At 40.7% G+C, this 18,034-nt stretch overlaps 2 protein-coding genes across 3 annotated transcripts in view; one reads left to right on the forward strand and one right to left on the reverse strand.

Moving 5' to 3' along the window:
- LOC132896951 (kelch domain-containing protein 8B-like) overlaps positions 1–18,034 on the reverse strand; it is a 314,670-nt gene that overhangs the window by 279,124 nt on the left and 17,512 nt on the right. The window contains exon 1 of one of the 2 annotated variants that reach the window (XM_060938147.1): positions 2,800–2,964. The exons of the other annotated variant lie outside the window; for it this stretch is intronic. The gene's annotated coding sequence lies outside the window, so the exon portion shown is untranslated. Of the gene's footprint in view, positions 1–2,799; positions 2,965–18,034 lie in introns of those variants that run through there. 2 annotated transcript variants of the gene reach the window in all.
- LOC132895934 (uncharacterized) overlaps positions 13,454–18,034 on the forward strand; it is a 56,587-nt gene continuing 52,006 nt past the window's right edge. The window contains 1 exon segment of the mRNA XM_060936673.1: positions 13,454–13,811. Coding sequence (XP_060792656.1) covers positions 13,454–13,811 — 358 coding nt within the window.

The raw sequence follows: 18,034 nt of genomic DNA on the forward strand, positions 1-18,034 counted from the left end.
CCACCGCATGAAAGATGCCAACGCGCAGATCACCCGTTGGTATCTGGCGCTCCAACCCTTTAATTTCAAGGTGGTCCACAGGCCGGGGGCGCAGATGGTCGTGGCGGACTTCCTCTCCCGTCAGGGGGGGGGGGGGGGGGGGGGGGGGGAGTTGGCTGCAGGCCGGACAGCCGCCCGGCCTGAGTCGGGCGGTGGGGGTATGTGGCAGCGGGGGCGTGGTCAAGCGCCGGTCTGTGACAGGAGGGCGGAGTCAGGGAAGGTAAGTGGCAGAATCACTACACCTGAGAGCAATTAACCGGTGTTTGTGTGTCTTCCCAGTGACCACGCCCTATATCAGGAGGGAGAGCGAGAGCGGAGGGAGCTCATCCCTAAACCAGACGCCGGTTGTGTGTGTGCGTCTGTGTTAGTCACTGGATATTGTTAGACTGAAAAGTGTGGCAATAAAGCCTAGTTGTAAACCTGATCTCTGTCCTGCCGTCCTCTGTGCTCCACCCACACATAGGGAACATACCACACTGAGATTCAGTCACATCATATTATTTGATTAGATTGACATAATATTTATAGATAATAATTTAAAAATGTGTATTAAATAATAAATCACATAATACACAAAATATGGTATAAATTCCAATTTAAATTTTAAGTTAAAAAGAGAGCTAACACATACTAGCTTTGTATGAAAATTGTATCTCCAAAAGCAAGATAATAAATATAGTGCAAAAGCAATAGCATGGAATGTTTTTTCACTGCAACACACATACAGACTATACGTCCAAACAAGCAATCGACGATGGCAGGCAGTCTCAAGAGCAAAATCGGGTGGGAGGGATGGCATACTCACTCTCCCTTGTCAATCACAATGACACTAGCCAATCGCGGTAGTATCTGAGCGCTCATGTATGCAGAAGAGGGTAGATAGTGCTTTTCTCCAAGTGTGTTATGTTACCTTGGGATGCAGCATGAGCAACAGTTTCAAAAAGATACAGAGGCTGGCTTCATATGTCTTAGAGAAAGCATATGTTTTCCCCAGGTAGGAGCTGTTTTGTGACAGGGGAAAGCTGGCTTGTGGTTGGGAATTGGCAAATTGGGAAAAAAATAATCAATCGCAGATGGATCTGTGTTCCATATGCGCTGCAGGCATGACAGCACACTCATTTTTATTAAGAAATTATGACCAAATGCACAACCAGTGAAGCACTGTGGATGGAGAGAGCCAAAGTTAGGTGGTACAACACAGCTTAATAAAAACATGAAATGAGACAGTGGGACAACCAGTAAGAAAAGTATGCATCTGTTTTCTGATTGTCCATAGGTATAACTACAAATATTTTGGGATGCAAGAATCATGACATCCTTGCAGATTTTGGGTTTAGGTTCATAATCTTCCCTTTATAAACAATAAACTCTAATTGGAAAATAAAATGTAGGCCACGGCAGATCACGTGATGTAAACTGACAAATGGCATTCAGGGCCTTTTATACACAGTTATTATTATTTGAAACTTCTCTTTTATTGAGCCTTGAGCAAATCTTTATATATAAGCCTGTAAAGAAGAAGACTTTATTTATCACATGTACACTCAAGCACAGACTTAAAGACCCACTGACGCAACTTTTTACACCACGTAATATGTGTATTTATTGTTTTATTGCTGTACTGTGAAATAAAATATCCAAAACTCAACTTGAATAATGGGTCGTCTTTGTAGAAAATCAAGAATTTCAGAGCCGATTTTGTGTTTTTTGCCCCGGCTTCTACAAGCGCCATGAGCCATTTGCCCGTTTTTGCCGCTAGGGCGAGTGACGTCACATCAGTGTATGTCGTTCTGGATTGCATGAAAACAAAACATGAAGCAGGGAAGCTATCGAGATTGTCTGCCCTCACGTCTATTAAAGATTCTGTTTAAACAGCATAATGTCTTAAACATATGGTCCTGGTCACGTCACACTATTGGTCCCACTCCAAAAAACATGTCTAAGCTCCTGTTAGATCATGTTAGATACAGCAGCTACCAGAAGTTTAGGTCATATTTATGCAGAAATATCAAAAACTCTAAAGGGTTCACAAACTTTCAAAACATGCCGGATGACATCTTATATCTATCACTCCACACATATATCATATATATTATCCTAACTAAATATCAGGGATGCAAACAGCGCGCCTTTTGGCGGATGGTGCCTTTTTCACGGCTGAATCGCGCAGATCCGAATTTTTTTTTGGGGGGGGGGGGGGGGGGGGGGGGGGGCGTTGGAGTGTCTGATTATAATTTCAAAGTAAATTCTGTATTAAAATTACTAAATAAGCAAATCCGTTACAGTCCATGAAACAGGAAGTATAAGGATGAGGAAAAAACAGTTTAAATCGGGAAGCTGCGCACATTTGTGCAGCCTGAGCGGCAGGACTGCGCAAATGTGCGCAGCTTCCCGATTTAAACTGTTTTTTCCTCATCCTTATACTTCCTGTTTCATGGACTGTAACGGATTTGCTTATTTAGTAATTTTAATACAGAATTTACTTTGAAATTATAATCAGACACTCCAATGCCCCCCCCCAAAAAAAATTCGGATCTGCGCGATTCAGCCGTGAAAAAGGCGCCATCCGCCAAAAGGCGCGCTGTTTGCATCTCTGAAATATATGAAACAAGGTATTGGCCTTTCAGTTGTTGTACATTACTGGTATTAGCTGCTTTGGCCTATTGATAAGTAATATGCAATGGTATAAGACGCATTTGTGACGTTACAACAAATTTTAAACAACATACATGTATTGAATAACAACACATAGCCACGTACCCTGGCTCATTCTCTTTTGGCAAAGGCACCACCGGACTTTCGCTTTTTGACCGCCCCTTCGGGGGTCTGCTGTCATCTGTTTCTCTTTTGACAGATTGATTCGGCCCGGGCCTGTCAAACAACGTCGGCACAGCTGACTCCTCCAACACCAGTGGATAAGTTGGATCAAACGTTCTTCGAGTTCTGGATGACAAAGTGAAACAGTGCTCCTCAAAATGTGCTGAACAGAGACGTGACCATTTTGTTGACTTCCAGTTCGCATCTGTTTTGGAAACGTTTCTTTCCCACTCTTTTGCTATTTCAGGGTGTTTTTTCCAAGGAAAAGAATGGAGTTTCACTCCTTCCGACGTGGTGTTAGAACACCCGTAAGCCACACATATAATCCCTTTTCGGTTAGACGCCATTTAACTTTTTCACGCAAGGAAATCACAAAACCACAGCTCGATATCGCAAAAACGACACACTGATGTGACGTCACTTCCGGCATCTCTGAATGAGCCCAGTTCTTATCCAGGTCAATCTCCCGGCGCGAAATTTAAAATTACTTCTGATGTTTAAAACGGACAGTTAAACCAAGAATTAAAACCAGAATGTATCTTTGGAGTCATATATTGTTTATTTAAAAATTAATATGAAATGACTATCAGTGGGTCTTTAAGGACAGTGAAATTCCTCCTCTGCATTCAACCCATCTGAAGCAGTGAACAAACATATGCACACACAAGTGAGCAATGAGCACACACACATACCCAGAGCAGTGGGCAGCTATGCTACAGCACCCGGGGAACAGCTGGGGAAGAACATGCAAATATACAGTGGTGCTTGAAAGTTTGTGAACCCTTTAGAATTTTCTATATTTCTGCATAAATATGACCTAAAACATCATCAGATTTTCACACAAGTCCTAAAAGTAGATAAAGAGAACCCAGTTAAACAAATGAGACAAAAATATTATACTTGGTCATTTATTTATTGAGGAAAATGATCCAATATTACATATCTGTTAGTAGCAAAAGTATGTGAACCTTTGCTTTCAGTATCTGGTGTGACCCCCTTGTGCAACAATAACTGCAAATAAACATTTCCAGTAACTGTTGATCAGTCCTACACACCGGCTTGGAGGAATTTTAGCCCATTCCTCCGTACAGAACAGCTTCAACTCTGGGATGTTGGTGGGTTTCCTCACATGAACTGCTCACTTCAGGTCCTTCCACAACATTCTGATTGGATTAAGGTCAGAACTTTGACTTGGCCATTCCAAAACATTAACTTTATTCTTCTTTAACCATTCTTTGGTAGAACGACTTGTGTGCTTAGGGTCATTGTCTTGCTGCATGACCCACCTTCTCTTGAGATTCAGTTCATGGACAGATGTCCTGACATTTTCCTTTAGAATTCACTGGTATAATTCAGAATTCATTGTTCCATCAATGATGGCAAGCTGTCCTGGCCCAAATACAGCAAAACAGGCCCAAACCATGATACTACCACCACCATGTTTCACAGATGGGATAAGGTTCTTATGCTGGAATCCAGTGTTTTCCTTTCTCCAAACATAACGCTTCTCATTTAAACCAAAAAGTTCTATTTTGGTCTCATCCATCCACAAAACATTTTTCTAATAGCCTTCTGGCTTGTCCACATTATCGTTAGCAAACTGCAGACGAGCAGCAATGTTCTTTTTGGAGAGCAGTGGCTTTCTCCTTGCAACCCTGCCATGCACACCATTGTTGTTCAGTGTTTTCCTGATGGTGGACTCATGAACATTAACATTAGCCAATGTGAGAGAGGCCTTCAGTTGCTTAGAAGGTACCCTGGGGTCCTTTGTGACCTCGACAACTATTACACGCCTTGCTCTTGGAGTGATCTTTGTTGGTGGACCACTCCTGGGGAGGGTAACATTGGTCTTGAATTTCCTCCATTTGTACACAATCTGTCTGACTGTGGATTAGTGAAGTCCAAACTCTTTAGAGATGGTTTTGTAACCTTTTCCAGCCTGATGAGCATCAACAACGCTTTTTCTGAGGTCCTCAGACATTTCCTTTGTTCGTGCCATGATACACTTCCACAGACATGTGTTGTGAAGATCAGACTTTGATAGATCCCTGTTCTTTAAATAAAACAGGGTGCCCACTCACACCTGATTGTCATCCCATTGATTGAAAACACCTGACTCTTATTTCACCTTCAAATTAACTGCTAATCCAAGAGGTTCACATACTTTTGCCACTCACAGATATGTAATATTGGATCATTTTCCTCCATAAATAAATGACCAAGTATAATATTTTTGTCTCATTTGTTTAACTGGGTTCTCTTTATCTACTTTTAGGACTTGTGTGAAACTCTGATGATGTTTTAAGTCAGATTTATGCAGAAACAGAAAATTCTAAAGGGTTCACAAACTTTCAAGCAGCACTGTACTCTATGTAGTTAGTGATCTTTCAAAAAGGGTACTACGAACATTAAGACCAAGTGGCAAAGCCTGACTACCTGTAAGCACGCTCCTTCTCCTCTGCATATGTGCCTGGAATCTATAGACATTCATGCCTGTATCGGTTCAAAACAAAACTTTTGTATGATGAGAGAGCTGCAATTTGTTTTGCAGTACAAATTAGCGAAGGATCAAATGAAGAGGTCTGACAAAACCCTTTAGGAAGTCAATGTAAAAATCATTTACTACAATTTACTACAATTACATTACATTAAGTCCTTTTTACAACATAGAGCAGAATTGGATGTGTGTGTGTGTGTGTGTGTGGGGGGGGGGGGGGGGGGGGGTAAATTCAAATGCCAAAAATGATATTCCAGACAAAAACAACCAGAAGCGAATAAAATTAAAGATAAAGAAAGCAAGGGCAGGGAAGCAAATGGAGTACAAAAAGATAAAATTTAAACTGAATACATAAAACTAGCAGAGCTGTGTGTGTGTTTGTTTGTTCGTTCATGTGATAAGCAGCAGTAATATCATGCCTTATCATTCAAATGCATTGCCAAATCAGATGCTCCATTGCTCCTTATCCCAGCTACTGTGGCAACACAAGACACACACACAGACGCACGCACGCACGCACGCACACACAATTTTCCCCCCTGCAGACCCCACCAGCATTTTAAACATTTCACACACACACACACACACACACACACACACACACACACACACACACACACACCACCCACTGAGATATAATATTATAATAAATATATAATATTCAGTCTACAGGAACTGCAGTATGAAGCAGCACTTACTGCAGTCTTTAAAAGCCCTCTTTAGTCACATCAACTTAAAAGCTAGCAGTCCTGTCTGATGAATTGTAGATATTGTGCTTTTGACTTTTAGGTTTAATCCTGCACTCTCTCATACGTTTAGCTAAGTATACTATGAACAAAATGTTTTGTGTTGTACCTCACCGTTTCCTACCTGGAATACATTTACACTTCATTTGTTACACTTGAAAACAGTTCTCATAATTTCACATTGGTTGTATTTACAGAATTAATTTGTAGGACTGGGCGGCACGGTGGTGTAGTGGTTAGCGCTGTCGCCTCACAGCAAGAAGGTCCTGGGTTTGAGCCCCGGGGCCGGCGAGGGCCTTTCTGTGTGGAGTTTGCATGTTCTCCCCGTGTTTGCGTGGGTTTCCTCCGGGTGCTCCGGTTTCCCCCACATGCAGGTTAGGTTAACTGGTGACTCTAAATTGACCGTAGGTGTGAATGTGAGTGTGAATGGTTGTCTGTGTCTATGTGTCAGCCCTGTGATGACCTGGCGACTTGTCCAGGGTGTACCCCGCCTTTCGCCCGTAGTCAGCTGGGATAGGCTCCAGCTTGCCTGCGACCCTGTAGAAGGATAAAGCGGCTAGAGATAATGAGATGAGATGAGATAAAGAAAGCAAGGGCAGGGAAGCAAATGGAGTACAAAAAGATAAAATTTAAACTGAATACATAAAACTAGCAGAGCTGTGTGTGTGTTTGTTTGTTCGTTCATGTGATAAGCAGCAGTAATATCATGCCTTATCCTTCAAATGCATTGCCAAATCAGATGCTCCATTGCTCCTTATCCCAGCTACTGTGGCAACACAAGACACACACACAGACGCACGCACGCGCACACAATTTTCCCCCCTGCAGACCCCACCAGCATTTTAAACATTTCACACACACACACACACACACACACACACACACACACACACACACACACACCACCCACTGAGATATAATATTGTAATAAATATATAATATTCAGTCTACAGGAACTGCAGTATGAAGCAGCACTTACTGCAGTCTTTAAAAGCCCTCTTTAGTCACATCAACTTAAAAGCTAGCAGTCCTGTCTGATGAATTGTAGATATTGTGCTTTTGACTTTTAGGTTTAATCCTGCACTCTCTCATACGTTTAGCTAAGTATACTATGAACAAAATGTTTTGTGTTGTACCTCACCGTTTCCTACCTGGAATACATTTACACTTCATTTGTTACACTTGAAAACAGTTCTCATAATTTCACATTGGTTGTATTTACAGAATTAATTTGTAGGACTGGGCGGCATGGTGGTGTAGTGGTTAGCGCTGTCACCTCACAGCAAGAAGGTCCTGGGTTTGAGCCCCGGGGCCGGCGAGGGCCTTTCTGTGTGGAGTTTGCATGTTCTCCCCGTGTTTGCGTGGGTTTCCTCCGGGTGCTCCGGTTTCCCCCACATGCAGGTTAGGTTAACTGGTGACTCTAAATTGACCGTAGGTGTGAATGTGAGTGTGAATGGTTGTCTGTGTCTATGTGTCAGCCCTGTGATGACCTGGCGACTTGTCCAGGGTGTACCCCGCCTTTCGCCCATAGTCAGCTGGGATAGGCTCCAGCTTGCCTGTGACCCTGTAGAAGGATAAAGCGGCTAGAGATAATGAGATGAGATGAGAATTTGTAGGACTATAGCATGTCCAGTGACTCTATCGGTGAACAAGTGAAACAACCACACCCACATCATCAGTCAGTCAAAAATAGGTCAGGAAGTTTATTTTGTAGTAACTTTAATGGTATAGTATTAGTGTTTTCAGGCAGAGGTTTGCTGAAGCTGCCTGTTTCGAATGTCAAAATTCAATAAATGCAGCCCTCCATTTAGTGTTCCATCAAACACGTCAAATAACAAACATGCAAACTCCTTTCTGCTAGTGATAGAGGGTGAGTTTCTGAATTACAGGCAATATAACTGACAGACAGGGGTGGAAAGTAATGAACTACATACATGAACTCTTGTTACAGTACTTGATAACTGTTAGAGGATTAAAAAAATAATAATGTACTTAATTTCAGAAGACTATAAGCCACTTAAAAGAGGGTATGTGCAAAATGTAAATAATTCAATTAAGATCCAATAAAAAAAGTAAGTTTCCTTCTGAAAGTATACACTTTGAGTGCCTAATGTTATTCAGTAGCAGAAATGTTTGAGACAGTGGAGACAGATGACTATCCTTGGCCTAATTTATCCATTGTCTTCAGTTTAAAAATGCTTCAAATGAAACATGAGCATGATCTGAAAATTATGTGAGCCAAAACCCTTGGAGTACACGGCTGCAGTCAGAAGTTCATGAATGTCACGGCAATAGTGGGCTTTCAATGATCTCTTTGAAGTGTGTTTTTTCTGTGGCAGAATGATCGTACAAAAACAAGGAGTTAGTGCACTCAGCGTATTTAAGTTTGGAAATCACTAAAAGCCCAATACTGCCATGGCATTCATGTATGTAAACTTCTGACCACAACTGGTATCAGCATTTCACAGCTCAGCATCCAACCTGCAGAAATATGTACAGGTAAGTCATTTGAGTGAGCTAGACAAGCCCGCCAGATAACTTGATGTTTTACAGTATGAAAGTTTTATCTCATCTCATCTCATTATCTGTAGCCGCTTTATCCTGTTCTACAGGGTCGCAGGCAAGCTGGAGCCTATCCCAGCTGACTACGGGCGAAAGGCAGGGTACACCCTGGACAAGTCGCCAGGTCATCACAGGGCTGACACATAGACACAGACAACCATTCACACTCACACCTACGGTCAATTTAGAGTCACCAGTTAACCTAACCTGCATGTCTTTGGACTGTGGGGGAAACTGGAGCACCCGGAGGAAACCCACGCGGACACGGGGAGAACATGCAAACTCCACACAGAAAGGCCCTCGCCGGCCACGGGGCTTGAACCCGGACCTTCTTGCTGTGAGGCGACAGCGCTAACCACTACACCACCGTGCCGCCATGAAAGTTTTATATTAAATGTAAAATAAATAAATAAATAAATAAATAAGACTTAAGATATTTCTTTAATGTTCGTTAGTGATTACCTGTTGTGTTAAATATATCCAAGTGCTGTTATAGCCTTGAGGTAACATTCAGTATATTGTGTAAAGGGAGTCTTTGGGAGATAGTTATACCCAGAAACATGCATGAACAAGTGTTGCCAGGCAAAACAAACCTCACCCAGTAGCACTTATGATGAATATGAAGGAAGATATCATGAAAAAATGATTTTGACCTTTTTGGTGACCTTGACCTTGATTTTGACCTTGTGTGTGAACGTACTTGGCCAGTAAACATGGTTCTGATTCTGATTCTCTGCTGCTCTCAGCCAATCAGAACACACCGTACTGCTCTCACATGAACTGTGTGATTGTTACACTCTTTCATTCTTACAGCACGATGACATAGTGGCTACCGCCTCTATATGAGGCAGTAGCCACAAAAACCTTGACCTTGACCAGATAACCCCCAAAACTTTGGAGCTTCTATTTGAGACCAATGCCCATCTATCCTGAAAGTTTCATGAAGATTGGTCCAGCCATTTTCCCGTAACATCATTAACAAAACAAACAAACCTGACCAAAAACAATACCTCGCCCTCTGGCGGATTCCTAGCCTGGGAAATCCCATGCTGCTTTGCACAATCGTTCTGATCTGAAAATACAGCATGGAAACTATGGTCTAAAGGCTCACCTGAGTTAGGGAGCCAATCAGAGAGTGGGGAGGGGTGGAAAGACGGTGACGCGTACTACTCGACAAACGGAAGATTGTAGTTTATTTGGGACTGTTTACGGATCACATTTAATATGGCGGCGAGCGATACGAACCAAACTTTTGATCAAGCTTTAGACACTGTTCTGAATAGTTTAGAGCGAAAGTTTGTTTTAAAAAAAGAACAGCGTTTGGCGTTTCAGTCTTTCTTCGCCTCTTCATCTTCTTCGTCGCTCTAACTACGTCACCGGGTACAACTGCCATGATTGGCCATGGGCTACGTATACGCCAAATGATAGACATTCGCAACGTCCAATAAACGGCTGCTGACAATCGTAAACCACACCTCCCCTACAAGAAATTCAATAGGCGGATTCCAGACCATATTTCACTTGTGATATGGTATGGTGTTAACCATACTAGTGGATTCCATTCTAGGCGAGGTAATTATAAGCTACTAACGAACCTAGCAAGCTACTGAAACTCCAGCAACATTTGGTGAAGTTAGCCAGCCAGCTAACATTAACTTTTTTTATAATACTTTTGGATCATTCCATGTCAAATCAACCAAAATTCAAAGGTTTTCTCACCTCAAATTTTTTTTGATAATTTTTCTTCCAGTGATAGATACACAAATATGATGACCAAAGCCCAAATATTAGGTCTCTGTGATGATCTATGAGCTCAATTCAGCCCAGTTTGCATAAGGGGGGGATCAAAATTACAATTTTCACCTATAATCTGGAGCAAAATTAGGGCTATAAAAAAAAAAGACATTTATGATGGCCATATCTTCATTATTTTGTCTGTACTGTAAGTTTGGGAGGTATATTTTAGGATTTGGGCATCATTATCATCAGCTTTGAACATACAGTGGTGCTTGAAAGTTTGTGAACCCTTTAGAATTTTCTATATTTCCGCATAAATATGACCTAAAACATCATCAGATTTTCACACAAGTCCTAAAAGTAGATAAAGAGAACCCAGTTAAACAAATGAGACAAAAATATTATACTTGGTCATTTATTTATTGAGGAAAATGATCCAATATTACATATCTGTGAGTGGCAAAAGTATGTGAACCTTTGCTTTCAGTATCTGGTGTGACCCCCTTGTGCAGCAGTAACTGCAACTAAATGTTTGTGGTAACTGTTGATCAGTCCTGCACACCGGCTTGGAGGAATTTTAGCCCGTTCCTCCGTACAGAACAGCTTCAACTCTGGGATGTTGGTGGGTTTCCTCACATGAACTGCTCGCTTCAGGTCCTTCCACAACATTTCCATTGGATTAAGGTCAGGACTTTGACTTGCCCAGTCCAAAACATTAACTTTATTCTTCTTTAACCATTCTTTGGTAGAACGACTTGTGTGCTTAGGGTCATTGTCTTGCTGCATGACCCACCTTCTCTTGAGATTCAGTTCATGGACAGATGTCCTGACATTTTCCTTTAGAATTCGCTGGTATAATTCAGACTTCATTGTTCCATCAGTGATGGCAAGCCGTCCTGGCCCAGATGCAGCAAAACAGGCCCAAACCATGATACTACCACCACCATGTTTCACAGAAGGGATAAGGTTCTTATGCTGGAATGCAGTGTTTTCCTTTCTCCAAACATAACACTTCTCATTTAAACCAAAAAGTTCTATTTTGGTCTCATCCATCCACAAAACATTTTTCCAATAGCCTTCTGGCTTGTCCACATGATCTTTAGCAAACTGCAGATGAGCAGCAATGTTCTTTTTGGAGAGCAGTGGCTTTCTCCTTGCAGCCCTGCCATGCACACCATTGTTGTTCAGTGTTCTCCTGATGGTGGACTCATGAACATTAACATTAGCCAATGTGAGAGAGGCCTTCAGTTGCTTAGAAGTTACCCTGGGGTCCTTTGTGACCTCGCCGACTATTACATGCCTTGCTCTTGGAGTGATCTTTGTTGGTCGACCGCTCCTGGGGAGGGTAACAATGTTCTTGAATTTCCTCCATTTGTATACAATCTGTCTGGCTGTGGATTGGTGGAGTCCAAACTCTTTACAGATGGTTTTGTAACCTTTTCCAGCCTGATGAGCATCAACAATGCTTTTTCTGAGGTCCTCAGAAATCTCCTTTGTTTGTGCCATGATACACTTCCACAAACATGTGTTGTGAAAGTCAGACTTTGATAGATCCCTGTTCTTTAAATAAAACAGGGTGCCCACTCACACCTGATTGTCAACCCATTGACTGAAAACACCTGACTCTAATTTCACCTTCAGATTAACTGCTAATCCTAGAGGTTCACATACTTTTGCCACTCACAGATATGTAATATTGGATCATTTTCCTCAATAAATAAATGACCAAGTATAATATTTTTGTCTCATTTGTTTAACTGGGTTCTCTTTATCTACTTTTTGGACTTGTGTGAAAATCTGATGATGTTTTAGGTCATATTTATGCAGAAATATAGAAAATTCTAAAGGGTTCACAAACTTTCAAGCACCACTGTATGTATGAAGGGCAGCATGTTAAAAATAGGAAAAAAATGATTTACCCAGTCATGATCGCATTTTCTAGTAAGTTAGAGTGCTTATTATGAAAAAACTACACCACAGCTGTCCATATCTTTAACACTGTACTATTGTGGACCAACTTCTCATGCCCTTCATGTATTTGCATGGCTGTAGATGTTATATATCTTAAAGGAAGGAATATGCAAACTTGACCCAGAATGAAAATGCCAAATTATCCCTTATTTTAGGGGGTCAAAATCCAGGGAGGGACACATAGTACATAGCTGGTATTTTATATATTTAAAGTAGGTTAATAATATCAAATAATATATAATAATTAGGTATGTAATAGCTTTCCTTCTTAGAAAAAATATTGGCATCATTTATGCACAAAAAAATATTAATTTTCTCTTCTGAGCCAACTTTGACCTTGCATAAATTGTTAATTATGATGATCTGGGATCTAAATTTGTGGTAATTTATTTTTAGCTTTGCTGACTTCTGCAGCAAAGCTTAGTCCGGCATCCGCCTGTCCATCCGTTAGCAGGACACGTTTTGACACCGTAAGAGCTAGGAGGCTCATATATGGCCTGAATATATCTTGGGTGACCACAACCTAGCTCACCAAAAACTAGGTCACTGTGACCTATTTTACTGACTTTATAGGCCAAAGTTCATTGTTTTGGGGGCAATTTACATGTATTCTCAATGGGAGGATTTGGGCCTGTATTTCAGTGGCCTTTTCAAGTTGCATTTACTTTGTGATATGATTTAATAGACTGACAATATGACCTTTTGACCCATATGACCTACTTGACCTTATTTTCAAGGTCACAGGACGGTTTTAAATCTTCAAACAATAAAGTCTTTATAGTGGCTTCAAAGTTGAAATAAAACATGTAGTCACGGCAAATCACCATGCGATGGCATTGGGGGTACTGTAAAAAGGCTTGCTGCTCGGGCAAGCCTCCAAGCTACAACAAGTAACCATATTCTGTCACCTATTGCGCTCTGTGAATGGGCTGTCAGGGAAATCCAAGGTATCAAGTTCTTGTACGTCTCTAAGGAAGATGTGGCCTAAGCATCACAGGCCCAAGAAGAATGGTACAAAGAAGCAAAGAAGGTGCCTGGCATTAGAAGCCATCACAGCTTCATACCTGATGGGCCTAACCTGAGAATGTACAGGATCTCTGCAGATATTTCCATGACAAGTGGGACTCTAGCACATTCTACTGCACATCATGATATCCAAGAATACAAGCCTGGTGCATATGTGGCAGCCATCTATGACCAGGTCTGGTATATAGGAAGTGTGCTAGAGGTAGACAAAGACAAGGATGATCTACTCATCACTTTCATGAGGCAAACACAGAATCCTTGCATGTACAAATGGCCCAGGCAGAAGGACGAGTGCTGGGTTCCTGTGGGCCATGTGCTGTGCTTGCTGCTACTTCCCAGTACGACTACAGGCAGACAGTACAAGTTCCACCAGATGGACATTGATAAAATCAGAGACAGTTTTAAGTTGTTCACAAGTGTGCATTGATGAACTCTTAGACACACTACCAGTGTATAGATTGGCATTAATAATATATAATGTGACTTGTTTTGAACATTACCTAGAGTTTTTTGGAAATTATCATATTTTACTGTGATAATTAATCCATGTTGATCAATGATCTGGCTTGTACTGAATTTATCTTTGATAGGTAGATATGTCTGACTTGAAGTATGGCTAAACTGTTAGTTAACATTTTTGTGTTAAACAAAACAATAGTGTTCCCTTTTTCAGAGGATTTCTAGCAGTTGGTTAATGTCAGACCCTGGGTCCAATTGTCTTGTTGTAACTTCAAAAGGGAGAGTATTACATCTTCCATTTTTTCACATATTATTATTACCAAGTCACATATTTTCAAGTACAAAAAACAAAACAAAACTGAAATTGCTATAATGTGTCCCTTTTGAGAAAAGTATATATCCAATTGTGACAAAAATAGCACTTTTCATTCTGGGTCCAACTTCAGGGGTTAATAAGTCAGTGAATATAGCCTCTGGGGCCTCGAGCTTGTTTAATATGCTTAAGAAGTTTACTGACAGTGTACATTAAAAATTTTAGGTCTCTATCATCACTAAGCTAAGAGTAATGAAGAAATCAAAATCGTAAAAATACACTAGCGAATTTTCGTTTAGGTGATTTTTGCTTTTTCTATACCAGCTGAGGGCTAAACTGAACAAAATATGTAGACAATGATGGTTAAAATCAGGAGAGGACCAACTTTTCTGATGATAAAATCCATGTCATAGACCTAACACTTCTGCAAGTACTTTTTCTAGATGCACAAAGTTGCTCCAGAATTGAAGCTTTCAAGAAGGAAATGAACCCTAGTTCAAAAACAAGGCTGAATCTCAACAGTTAACAATAATTAAGCTTAAATGGCCTTAGTACTACCAAGGCATGCTGCTTGCAGTGTGCAAAGTTTAAGCAAAATCAAAAATTTGAGGTGGGAGGCTCTGGTTGAGTTGACATGGAATAACCCTTTTGATAATCAAGGTGGCGATCACTTCAGCATAGCTCACCTGGTTAGTTAGCATTATTGCAAATGTGAAAAAAAGGGAGGGGGGGGTAGGTCGAAAAATCCCTTTATCCTGATTGGTTAGATTCTCGTGGTGCCCATCACTTTTTTTTTTCAGCATTAACATAGAGGCTGGAGTTTTTGCAGTGAACACACAGTACTGTGCAAAAGTTTTAGGCACATGTAAAGAAATGCTGTAGACCAAAAATGGCTTAAAAAACAAACAATGAAATGAAATGGTTCAACATAAAAAATATATATATTATAAACAGCAGTAAGCCATCATTAATGAAACAAAGCCATTATTTGGTGTGAGACGACCCTTTGCTTTAAAAAAAAAAAAAATAGTAGTCTCAGGTACAATGAGTGCAGTTTTATAAGGAAATGAGCTGTAGGTTTTACTGAGCATCTTGCAGAACCAGCCACAGTTCTTCTGGACACTTTGACTGTCACACTTGCTTCTTAATTTTGCACCAAAACCCAGTAGCCTTCATTATGTTTTCTTTTTTAATCTGAAAAGTGGTCTTTTATGTAATATGCTGCTCAGATACAAACAATTTGTTCTGCAATATTTAATTTTGTGCTGGAAAATGAACATTTGGGACTTTAAAATATTTTGTACTGACTCAATAACGTAGAAGTTATAAAATATAAATCTGTAACAAAGTTTGTATGAAAAAATAGGGTGCCTCAGACTTTTGCACAGTGCTGTATATTTCATTAACAACTACCAGAATATGTCGAGAACTTTCCCAAGTCTTCCCCTTTAAAAAGTGCACCCGGCTTTAAGTTTTACTTTTGTTTATGCTTATACAACTACTTTTTCATTTAATGTATAGTTCTTGGGTTGATAAATAACACTTGAGTTGGCCTTTTCTGTACTTTTTGCACTACAGAAAGGAAGGGATGAGTAAACATTAGAGATCTGGTAGGAACACAGAATCTCTGTTAGGAGCCTCTAGAGACACGGACTTCTATTTTCTTCTCTGAGGTTCAGTTTCACCAATTCATAATTCTGCCCAACTACAAAACAGCAGTGCCCAGTGCATCTTCCCTCTCTCCTCTCCTCTCCTCTCCTCTCCTCTCCTCTCCTCTCCTCTCCTCTCCTCTCCTCTCCTCTCCTCTCCTCTCCTCTCCTCTCCTCTCCTCTCCTCTGACCCTACTGGGATGGGACCTCAAGACTAAACAGAAACTATTCTAGCCATGGGAACAAAACTAAAGTGGAAAATAGCTCTAGGGAAATGTTGCATGGGCAAATTAAAGAGGAATGCACACTGTGCCAGAGATCAGGCCAGTTGTGGGAGTGTAGGGTGTAGTAATAGAAGCAGGTGGAGACACTTATAAGATAGAAACCAAACTCAAATCTTGGCAACATGAACACAGAGGATAGGTGCAGGTGAGACAGTATACATCAGTGAACAGAGATACTGCTTTCAAAACTTCTCTACACTGTATTTACTCTTAGTGGGTTTTATCAAATAAAGTTACCCTATCCATGTCATTTAAAATACATCTCATCTCATTATCTCTAGCCACTTTATCCTGTTCTACAGGGTCGCAGGCAAGCTGGAGCCTATCCCAGCTGACTACGGGCGAAAGGCGGGGTACACCCTGGACAAGTCGCCAGGTCATCACAGAGCTGACACATAGACACAGACAACCATTCACACTCACATTTACAGTCAATTTAGAGTCACCAGTTAACCTAACCTGCATGTTTTTGGACTGTGGGGGAAACCGGAGCACCCAGAGGAAACCCACGCGGACACGGGGAGAACATGCAAACTCCACACAGAAAGGCCCTTGCCGGCCATGGGTCTCGAACCCAGACCTTCTTGCTGTGAGGCGACAGCACTAACCACTACACCACCGTGCCGCCCCATTTAAAATACTTTATGTAGAATAATAAACTGTTTAATATTCAAGTATTATAAGAATTTTAAGCTTTTTAATGCCATATGTTTTATCTGTGTATAATTACATTTAATATTGTGGAGCATCCACGAAAATAAGTTAGTTCCTGTTACACTATAGTACCTACACACATTCATTTCTTTAAAAGTCCCCTAAAACGAAACATTTTGAAGTTAATGAGACCAAAAAATATGCAGCTTGTTACTAAGAAACCAAAAAATGGCAAAAAAAAAAAAAAGGGTCTCCTGTGGAGACTTGACCATTATAAAGCATTACAACTCCTCCCTTAAATGTTGAATAAATATTTCCTTAAAGAACTCTTTCACCATGTCAGTGATCAGATATTTTTTTCTAAAATCCATTTATTATTGAATCTGAGAAAAAAGAGTGAAGATCGAAAAGAAAAGAAACCCATGGTATACTAAAAACCATAGAAATCTAACAGGTCGACCAAAGAAAACAAGAGAAGTTGATCAGCAGTCAGTGACATTAACAACAACCTCCACAGGGCAGGGGTGAAGGTACCACAATCCACTGTCTGAAGTAGACCCCACAGCAGAGATACAGAAGCCATACCACAAGACACAATCCACTCATCTGCATTAAGAACCCGATTGAAATCTGCAAAGAAGTAGAAAGATGATCCACAAAAGTTCTGGAACCAAGTTTAACCGCTACCAAAGTGTGGAAAAAGAAAGGGTCTGCTCATAATTCAAGACATACAAGCTCAGTGGTCAAGCATGCTGGTAGTCTCATGGCTTGGGTTTGCATGGTTGCTTCTGGAACAGGTTTGCTAATCTTTACTTATGATGTAACTCATGGTGATAGCAGCAGAATGAATTCAGACGTCTACAGAAACATTGTCTGTCAATTTACAGAGAAAGGCTTCCAATCTAATTGGGAGATCTTCATCATGCAAAAAGACAATTACCCAAAACACACTGCCAACAACCAAGGACTTCATCAAGGGAAAAAAAGTGAAATGTTTTATGCTGTCCAAGTCAATCACCAGCCCTTAACTCAATAAACCATGCATTTCACGTCCTGAAATGGAGACTGAAGGGAGAAAGCCCCTAAAGCAAACAACAACTGAAATAAACGGTGATATAAACCTGGAAAAGCATCACAAAAGAAGAACACAACAGTTTAATGACATCAGTGGGGGAGATCATATGCAACCAAAATAGTAAACCTTATTTACTGTGTATTAAAGGATATGGGACATGGATTTTTACCTGGGCATAATTATGTATAAAGGACATAAGAAATGC

The sequence above is a fragment of the Neoarius graeffei genome, chromosome 13 (genome assembly GCF_027579695.1).
Source record: "Neoarius graeffei isolate fNeoGra1 chromosome 13, fNeoGra1.pri, whole genome shotgun sequence".
Taxonomy (NCBI): domain Eukaryota; kingdom Metazoa; phylum Chordata; class Actinopteri; order Siluriformes; family Ariidae; genus Neoarius; species Neoarius graeffei.